At 35.1% G+C, this 10,880-nt stretch overlaps 1 protein-coding gene across 2 annotated transcripts in view; it reads right to left on the bottom strand.

The window, feature by feature from the left end:
• The window catches only part of LOC137404229 (neurocan core protein-like), a 25,394-nt gene extending 14,514 nt beyond the window's left edge, over positions 1 to 10,880 (bottom strand). The window contains exons 1-3 of one of the 2 annotated variants that reach the window (XM_068090393.1): positions 10,692 to 10,880; positions 5,700 to 5,743; positions 174 to 292 (exon numbers count right to left, since the gene is read on the bottom strand). In XM_068090393.1, coding sequence (XP_067946494.1) covers positions 174 to 258 — 85 coding nt within the window. In that variant the 5' untranslated portion in view covers positions 259 to 292; positions 5,700 to 5,743; positions 10,692 to 10,880. Of the gene's footprint in view, positions 1 to 173; positions 293 to 5,699; positions 5,744 to 10,690 lie in introns of both variants that reach the window. The other variant, XM_068090392.1, reaches the window with a different exon arrangement.

The raw sequence follows: 10,880 nt of genomic DNA, 5'->3' as shown, positions 1-10,880 counted from the left end.
AGTAAAATGAATGAGTGTAAATGGGGAAACTGAGAAAATAATGTGAAGAGACAAAATGAGTGTGTAGAAAAGATGAGGGGAGAATAAAGAATTGTAGACACAACTCTAAAGAAAAGCGCAATCTACCGCTAGAAATCCATAGAAAATACAAGTCATTTAGTGAGTCGTCTCACCATTAGGATAGAGAAAGGCTTGCGCGAGTAGACTAGCTATGCATGTATGCCATAGGACGCTGTTCCTTTTGTCACTACTGCTCATAGTGACTCGACCTCTCCAGATGTTTCACAAGCAGCTTTAAATAGAGAAGTGAACATGGAGTGAACAAAAGCACAGATGGCCTATAAGTAAAAATTTATAAGTATATAGAAAAGTTATTACAAACTTCAGCTGAGTAATTGCATTAGTCACAGAGGAAGCTTAGTGAATACATATATCGTGTACTGAAATTGCTTTATCATGTCCCAGCAACTCATCATCTGCATCAAGAACGTTTGTATTTTCATTTTTCAGTGATGATTGTCAATTATTCATGTGATGAGAACAAACTACCGAGTCCTATAGATCAGCTTAGCCCTTTGATGCCTTCAAGCAGAGCTGTGTAATTACAAGCCCAGCATGCCGGGTTTATTACATTTACATGTATATATATACATTATATATACATGTATATAATGTATATATATACATGTATATAATGTATATACATGTAAATATATACATTATATATACATGCATATATATGCATTATATACATGTATATAATGTATATATATACATCGATATGCATTATATATACATGTATATATTGTATATGTGTATATGCATTATATACATGCACAACATATATAATGTATATATATGTTGTGGTCTACATTTGTTTTTGGTCTGAAAGATGCAGACTAGTCAAAATATTAGTCTAGTCTAATACCCTACAGGATGAAAATATTCGTTGGTCACAAAAATTCGCGAATTCGCGAACAGTCAATCCGCGAATTAAATTCAGTGAATAATTAGTTCTATTTTTAATCACAAGAGAGAATAACTACTGCATCAAATTGAAAACTAGTCGCTAGCCTAGTTTTTAATGTAAATACTAAACGTAATTGAGTTCCAAAACATTTTTAAAATCATTGCCTGAGCTTTGAGCTAACACCATTGGCAATGCATCACATTTATTTACAAAATTATTCGAGGTTGTCACAAGATATGCAAAATGGCGTCATCGCGAAAATAGCCGCGAGGCAGAAGTACTAAACGTAGCCGAGTTCCAAAACTTCATCGCCAGGCTTCGAGCTTTATTGCCATTGCGTCAAACTTTACAAAATTATTCAAAGTTTTTACAAGTTATTCGGCATGGCTTCAACATAGCAAAAAAGCTCTCCTAGTCTTTCGACATTAGAATTAACTTCATCAATCTCTAATACCGAAGTCAATGACGATCATGATTCTGATCTGGACATCATGGTATGTATGTATTTGATTTGCAGTGCAGATACGTTTTGCCATAATCAACTGTATTAGTTAATTCTTTTGTTTAAACACTGATCGCTTTCATCAAATACTTCAGCTGTTGTTTTTGTACTTCCTCAACACTCGTTAATATTTTTTCTTTTTTGTGTTTACTGCAGATTGAGAATGAAACAACCTACTCCGATTACGAAAACTAGAGACAAGTAGTAATATTCATCAAGGCAGGAATATTGGCAGAGAGGCAACCAGTCAACCTAGACCCCTTCATCGACAACAACTCCTTGATATAGCTGTAGCAAACATGATTAAATTATCTATTTTATTTCATGTATAGATATATTATAATTTATTACAAACTTGAGTGTACAAATAAAATATTTCAAATACAAATAAAATTTTAAAAACGATGAATGGAGTAAATATAAACAGTTTAGTCCATATGGCTGTCTAGCAATAAAATTAAACTGGTACTCTTGATATGTGAATACTAGCGTGTAATGGTGCTTTCTGACTAGTTATTTTACTAATAGCAAATCTGTCGCTGTCACTGTCTTGGGTAGGTGTTGAAGGCGATTCTCTCGCTACTACATGGCTGGTAAGGAAGTTATCATCAGAACTCTCCTCGTGGCTTACTATTGCAAAGTTCTGACGGTTGGCCAAAGATTTGTGCTCGTAAAGGCGTTTTTGTTCCTTTTTTAAAAACAGATATATTTTTCTCGTAAGTAGCTGCGGTCACTTCAACCTCAATTTCCAGATCTCCCTGAATGATTGGTGATCTTCTAAGAATGACATGTACCACCCTTGCAATCATTGTTCTTCGGTGTATGATGAAAAATCTCTCGCTCACACTAAAACAAATAATGAAGCAGCAGGGATAGAAAAAAATATGGTAATATTGCGTTTTACCGAAGAACCAAAGTAAAAATCAACTAATTTAGTAAATGTAAAAACTCATTACTTACCACAAGTTGTTGGCTTATCAAAGGCCTCCAAAGCGATGAATATTCGTGAAAACCTCTGGACGTAGCAAAAATTGTTTACCGTAGAATAGCATGATCGCCTTGCAGTTGTAAGCTAAATATAAACCGGAACACGCGGTGTGCGCATGCGTAGTAATAACTATTACTAGCCGCAATAGAGTTAACTTTTCCTAGAGAGTGGCAGTTTTTAGCCGCGAATAAATTCATCCGCGAATATGCATGAAAAGACAATTTTCGCGAAATATAACTCCGCGAATAAATTCATCCTGTACGGTATATTTTGACTTGCCTGAAAATTTCGGTCCACAACATATATTATGTGTTAGTATAAGATATATTAACCGTGTTCAGAAAATCATTTGTTATACATCATCATTCAAAATACAGATACTAAAAGTGTGAAGATCTTTTGGAAGTATGCTAAAACAACCTTTAGTCTGTCATATTTTATATGCCACCAACCAAAACAATCATCTAACCTCGACTTGGATCGCCTTAGCCGACAAATTTTCCAAAATGTGATGTAAAATCCGAGCAAATACCTGCCTCTGCACCCAACGTAATTAGTGGGATAAGACATTTCTTCAAACATCAGAGTTTTACAAGTGCAAGAGAATAGTAAAGAGATAAACTAACAAAGAAATAAGCAAGCTAATTTAAACTTCAGCTAGTTTAAGTTAGAGTAAGTTACCCTGCGTATACCACATCTACCTTTACACCTTGACATCACCAAGTTTACACATCTGTTCACATATCGCTAAGGTAACGTAAGAATAAAAAGCTTTTCTATTATTTCTTTATTGATTTTTATTTATATTTTTACATTTTTCTAACTCATTTGTTATATTTCTATGTGCAATTATTTGCATTCACGGGTTCTTCGTAAGTTTTTGGGCAGCGATATTAATAAATAGATTAATTACGATGTAATTTTAGAAAATACCTATTCTATTCAACATGAAATGGTTTTAACCTACAAAGCATTTCTTAAAACAATACAAGCTTGTATGTAGAGATTTGGGTGAAAAAATTGAAAAATCAGGATGCTTAAATACTTTTACATCAGCTAAAAATTGGATTTTTTGCATAAATTCATGTGTAACATGTCAGCAATAATAAATTGACTGGTTTAAGGTGGTGCTGCCTTTTAAAATGAGCAAAAAAAGTTTTAACAGTGACACAGCACAATTTTTAAATTCGTCAGCAATTACCTGCAAAAGACCTGAATTATATAGCAACATGAACAAAAGTAAATTCCAATAGGTATGAGAACATGAACATTTTGGATATAACTGTTAGGGTACAGAATTAGAACAAATATTTTGAAGAAACATAACTCCAAATAGAAACAAACCTGTTTTTACCATAATCTCTTTAGCGAAATGCAAAGACTCAGCTGAATATTAGCAATTAAAATGTCTGGAGTTATCGTCATAAACCATAGAGCAAACTAAAGATCTTTGAAAATATATCAGCCAAGTTAGTCTAAACTTCATCTAGTCAGAATTAGTGTAAATTCCTCCTCATATCTTTATCACTACATCTAAAATCAACCTACACATCGCACTTACCGCCTACACTTCTGTCCACGTGTTTTTTATTCCAAGGAAAAGTAACCAAAACTTTTTTTATTGTTCGATCGCTTTGTAGATATATTAGCTGTGCTACCCGGCGTTGCCCGGGTAATAAAAAAGTCTTTGGACAGAAAACTGATTTGCATTTAACATAACAACATTTCCCATTCTAACTTTCAACGACATATCATGAGAGAAGTGTTTTGTGTAGTTGAAATAAATTAAGAGAAAAATAAAACAACTGTAAAGGTTTTAAAACTTTGTCAAACAACTGTAACTTTCAAGCTATTAGCCTGGCACATTGCCAATGGAAAATTCCAGTAAGCTAGTTAATAAGTGCTAGGCTTCTAAAGACGGTAGGCCATGACGATGTTGCGCCAGCATTGTCCAGCTACACTATTCTAATAATAGATATAGCTAAAGGGACACGCATACTTTGAGAAATATATATATACTAGCTGTGCTACCCGGCGTTGCCCAGGTAATAGAAAAGTCTTTGAACAGAAAATTGATTTGTATTCAATTTATAACAACATTTGCCATTTTAACTTTCAAACTACTGCACATATCATGATAAAAGTGTTTGGTCTTTTAAACAATGAGCCTGCGTACTATTAGCCAGTACGTTTAATAATGTGAGCGAACAGCTTTTCATGACATTATGCGATGACCCGCGTCATACGCAAAGCCGTTATGTATTCGCTCTCATATAATGACTTATATTGGCAAGCTAGCAATTCAGTTTCTGTAGTCTAGTGGGCAGGGTGTCCGACAGGCGAATGGCAGAGTCCGAGATCGAATCTTCTTCGGTATGGAATCTTTACTCCAAGACTTGAAGATCTATAGCCCGAATACGTACTAACATACAGACATAGATGTATCCATAGATGTATCCATAGATGTATCCATAGATATCGTTTGCTTGAGTAAATTTCTCCTCATATTTTTATTATTACCTCTACCCTTGAATCTACGTATTGCTGAGTCTACTCTTCTGTCCACATGTTTTGCCGGTACAGTAACGATAAAAACCATTTTTATTTTTATTGCATTATTTACATATATCATTTGTTTTTGTGTATGAGTTTATAAAATGCATATTTTTCAATGCTGCGTAATTACCTACAATGTTTATTAAGGAGTTATCGCAGTGTTCAAGGTTGTGAAAGGAACTACAGTGTACCCTTGCAAGAATACATATTTGTTTCAACTTTTAACACATGAAGTCGATCTTTTTAACACCGGAAGTCAATCTTGGAACGAAGTTCTGACACTTGATCCCCGCAATGGGACATTTTCAATTATCTACTTTATTATGATACATACAATATTTTAATTTCATCATTTATTTAAATAATGAAACAACACATCAGGATAATAAAAATCGAAACTACATAAATTTTAATAAACCAAAACTGTGATATATTTGTTGACTAATTGCCTTAATAATTTATGGTTGAAAAAACACGATTATTTGAATTTGAAATATGAAAAAACACGAGCATCGAATTTTTTCAATTTAAATCGATTTGTTAGATTTAATTGATTTTTCGATGTGTATGATTCTTTTGATAAATTTGTTTTCGCTCAGTTTTGCTCAAGCAAATTATTGGTGTATTGCATTGCATATCAAAATGCTGCTGAAACCACTTAATGTTCAGTATTAGTGACTTACATGCTTTAGTTTGACAACTTCTTATGTTGCTTGCATTCCATAGCCATATAAAACGTAAAGCACAAACTACGTGAAAATTAGTGAAACAGAGCTACTAGCAGTTTCACATAAACTACGACTAAGATCCAAATATCCAAAATACAAATACAGACTTTTTGTAGTGATCACACCAACAAAAAGTCACCTTTCCTTAGTGGGATCACTGCAGTTGATCATGCAAAATATAAATATCAGCTTGTCAGTCATTTCAGTACCTCGTCATCTTCTTCTTTTTGAATAAACGAAACCAGAGGTGGAGAATACTCTTTCAATGCTTGGACTTGAGCTGATTGCAGTAAAGAATGTAATGTCATAATATCTTGAATTAAACAGAGTAGTGAGGGAGAACAACCAGTTATAGCTGCTACCTCACAATTTATCCTGCGTCGAACTTTACTAAATAAGCTCATAGGTTCTCATGTAGAATTGTATTACAAGTGAAGTCAATTATCTCCATCACACTAGCCAATTAATCAATGATAGAGGAGTGTTTACAGATTTGTTACACACATCAAAACAAGATGGTTTGTCAAAAAATACTGATTCTTGCAAAATCACAAAAAATTGCAATTTTTTCATGAAAAAAATCGTGACTAATATCAATAATTTAAACCGTTTGATTTTTCGTGCTAATCATGTTGAATAACTACAGTTGAACTGTAAATTATAGAGTAAACATAACTGCTGATCTGGTAGCTGCCTAATAACACGACAATAGCAGTATGTTGTAAACTCATAACTGAAGAACAAAGTTTAACTTGGCCTGCTGTAAAATGATTATAAAAAAAAACAAGGTAGATGGTGGAGGAACCAATGACTGGTGTTAAGACAAGTTGTCAATAAACTAAAACAAACTAATTAAAACATAAGCTGACTGCCACAAAACATTCTAATTTTCTGGTTTTCACACCGAGATCCCCAGCATATGTTGAGTATATGGAAAAAAGTCTCATTGTTAAAAAGATTATCTATCAGTAAATGGGGTAAAAATTGAAGACACCATCGAGTGCAAATGAAATTTCCTCGTGAAAGTTTTAAGGGAGATAGATGGCCCTATGGCAAAAGCTTTTCCACTAGCCTTAAAATTCAAAAGCTTTACTTAAGGAACAAAAACCGCCCAGAGACATTGAAACTTTGTGATGTCAGTTGTATTTGAGTAGAGCAGGAGATGATTAATGCTTTGACAAATTCATAGATCTATCTGTTCCAGTCGGTCAAGGCGACTAAGACTGTCTATGATTGCAGATTGTGTATGATAGCAGATGTCAAGATAAATAATTCAAATTGCTCAACTTTATTACTCGTACACTATTTATTTTCCCATAGAGTCAAGTGTGTTTTTTCCTATTTTCACCATATCAAACAAACAGAAAACTGGGTTTGCGATATGCTCTATATTAACCAAATTAATGGTAATATGGAGCATAACATACAGTTATGTAACATTTTATATTACATAACATGTTGTAGGTAACATCTTATGTTACCTACAACCTCCCAACGTACAATCCATCAGCTCATAGCTATATCTAGTTAGATTGTACTGTATAGAAAGGTTGAATCATGAATCAAATATGACTGACTCAACTAATAATATTGAACTCAAAGTTCTTATGATCTTTTAATCATTTATAACTACTAAACTAAACTATTACTAATCACATAGCTCAATCCCGAATATTCTAATATATATGTATTAGTAATTTGGCTGTTTTCACGTTCTATTATATTTCATGCAGATGTGAGAACATTTGCGTTATTCATAACTTTCATTCATTGCTAGTTCAAACTTGCGCGTTACCATTGACTTTATATGGTGTTCCGCTCAGGCCTGCCAACCCAAGAGTGGGGCAATGCGTGAGATTTGGTTTTGGGGCAATTGATGTATCAATGATAGTATATATAAAATTGTGGAAATTGGGGCAAAAATCTCACGCATTTTCAATTTTTCTTTGGGGTGATTGCGTGAGTCTCACGCCCAATGCGCGAGAGTTAGCATGTATGGCGGAGGCATCTTGGTCGCTATTAAATCATTGAAAGGGGTTCAGATATTTGATTCTTCTGTGGATCCTAATGAGGAGATGCTTGTGATCAATTTGTCTGTTCACGGGTTTCGTGTTTGTGTAGTAACTTACTACCGTCCTCCGAGCTCAGCTAAGATGAGTGCACTTTTTGATTTTTTTGAGGACAGCCTGGTCAGCAATTTTGTCTTACTTGGAGATTTTAACTTTCCTGAAATCCAGTGGACCCTTGACACGCCGGCCGTCTCTCCAGGGGGTCGTGGACTTGCTGAGAGCTTTTTGTCTTTTATTTTGAAAAATAACTTTTCGCAGCATGTAAACTTCCCTACCCACTCTAAAGGCAACACACTTGATCTTATTTTTACAAATTTTGATCCCTGCCCTATTTTTAAAAACGCTGATGTTGGAATGTCGGATCACACAGCACTGTGCTTTGAACTTTTTAGTTTTTTTCCACAGGTTGATCCCCCAGTTTCTCGCACTACTAGAACTCTTTTTGACTTTGGTAAGGCTCGGATGTCTGACATAAGCGAACAGACAGCCCACCTTTACAAGCATCTCCAGTTTATTGAAGCTTCGAATACGACAGATTTTTTATGGAACACATTCAAGTACACTATTTTAAACATAGCTAACTCATGCATCCCAGTACGTAAACCCAAAGGTAAAAAATTCTGGTTGTCAAGGGAAGCCAAAACAGTTTGCCGAAAAAAGAGAAGGTTTTTTCATACCTATAAAGCTTACCCTACTAGCCACAATTTAGAACAACTAAAGTCCATTGGTAATCTATCTAAACGCCTTATTAAAAGAGATTATAATAAATTTTTAGAGTCCCATATTACTGAAAGCCTTAAGAATGGCGATTCCAAACCTCTTTTCCAGCTTATATCTAAATCTTCAAAAGGGGGAAAATGTTCAAACATTATGCAATTACATAACTGTGTGAATGACAACGATATGGCCATAAGTTTTGCTAACAATTTTAAGTCCGTATTTACCGTAGACGATGGACACGTCCCACAAGTATCATTCACTCAATCTAGTGCAGAACATGTACCCCAAATGGACATTGCTGTCAGTGAAGAGGGAGTTTTGGCCCTTCTTAATAATCTTAACCATCGTAAGGGTATGGGCCCAGACAACCTTAGTCCTGCCTTGCTCAAGTTTTTGGCTGTTGACATTGCTCCCATTTTAACGTTGATTTTTAAACACTCCCTCAACACAGGGTGTGTGCCACTTGATTGGAAACATGCCAATGTAGTCCCTGTATTCAAGAAAGGTGACAAGAAGGCCCCACTTAACTATAGGCCAATATCACTCACTAGCGTATCATCTAAGGTTATAGAACATATTATTGCTCATAACATAAGAGATTATCTCGATCAGAATAACATCCTAAGTGAAACACAGCATGGTTTTAGAAAAAAGCACAGCTGTGAATCTCAACTTATACACACCATATCAGACTTGGCAAATTTTAATAATCTTAACACTCAAGTGGATGTACTTGTTTTGGATTTTAGTAAAGCGTTTGATACAGTTTCGCATGACAAATTGATCCACAAACTTAGAAGTTATGGCCTAAATGCAAACGTAGTGACTTGGATACAGCACTGGCTCCTGGACCGCACATTCTGTGTCATAGTTAACGGTAAAACATCTCCACCTACCCAGGTAACATCAGGTGTGCCCCAGGGGTCGGTGCTTGGACCCTTGCTTTTTCTTTTATATATCAATGACCTTCCAGAGTCTCTGAACTGTCCAAAGACATCCATACGTTTATTTGCGGATGATGCCATACTTTTTAGACCAATAGAATGTGCGTCCGACAGCCTTCTGCTACAGGACCAACTGTGCAGAGTGGCTGCATGGGCTGAGTCGTGGCAGTTGAGATTTAATGCTAATAAATGCACATCTACATCTGTGGAACCAGTTAGATTTTCACATATATACAACTATTGCGGTACATCTCTTATATCCTCGCAATCCTTTTTATACTTGGGTATACTTGTTTCTAGCACCCTCAATTTTAATGAACACATAAATCGCATCATACGTAAGGCTAACGGCACTCTTTTTATGCTTATGCGGACCCTTAAGAAAACATCTCCTAATGTCAAAAGGACAGCATACTATAGTGTGTGTCGTCCACTGCTAGAGTACGCTTCGGAAATCTGGAGTCCACATTTTGATTATAGTATACAAGATTTAGAATCCATTAACCGAAAAGCTTTTAGGTGGGCCAACAATTTAAGAAAATTTGATAGTATATCATCAGAAATGGTGAAAATGGGATGGCAAACACTTGCAGAGAGAAGACGCATCAAGGACGAAAGCACACTGCAAAAAATTTTAAGCCAAGACCTAATGGTCGATTTTAATAGATTTGTAATTAAGAACTCATCCTATTTTACTCGAGGCTCCAATATCAGACACACAATCAATACAAGTGCAATGAAACACTCTTTTTTTAACCGTGCGATGAAATTTTAACATCTGATTCTCTTATAACTAGACCAAGCGATCTTATACTTTTATCCTTCAGACTTAGATAAATAAGTCTATGCTTATTTGTGATCTTATTTTTATGCCTAATGCACCATTTTATTTCTACAGGCCTAGCGGCCACTTGAGATATTTTACAGAGATAGATAGATAGTATGGTTCCGCTGTGTTATCCAACAAGCACTAATGGATTATCGGGTCGTATCCGTTGTCGCTTTTGAAGTCGTTGTTACAAACAAATGTCTTAGCCAACAAATAAGAGTTACTGCAACAAATCCATGCTGGTGTATAAATACAACCAGGCGTTTTAGCAACCGTAAGAGAAATATTAAAACTCGACCAACTTATGAGATGCAATCGTTTGTCAATTAGGTTTCATCAAAAAAGGTCGTGCGCAAACATGAACCGAAATGGTAGAGGACCTACCTTCCTTATGACAAATTAGGGGTCTTATGGCTCTAAGATTTGTGCTTGATAAGTGTTGCTCAGTTATCCTAGTTTTGCTTTTCTTGAATATGTTTTGCAACAACTATATTTGATAGCGTATTCAATAGGCGATGTACAAGCTGACCTTGTCCCTGTTATAATAAGAGGACGCAGAGAAATAAAATTCACT

This window comes from Watersipora subatra, chromosome 9 (assembly GCF_963576615.1).
Source record: "Watersipora subatra chromosome 9, tzWatSuba1.1, whole genome shotgun sequence".
Classification (NCBI taxonomy): Eukaryota; Metazoa; Bryozoa; class Gymnolaemata; order Cheilostomatida; family Watersiporidae; genus Watersipora; species Watersipora subatra.
This window is presented reverse-complemented; position numbering and strand designations above follow the sequence as displayed.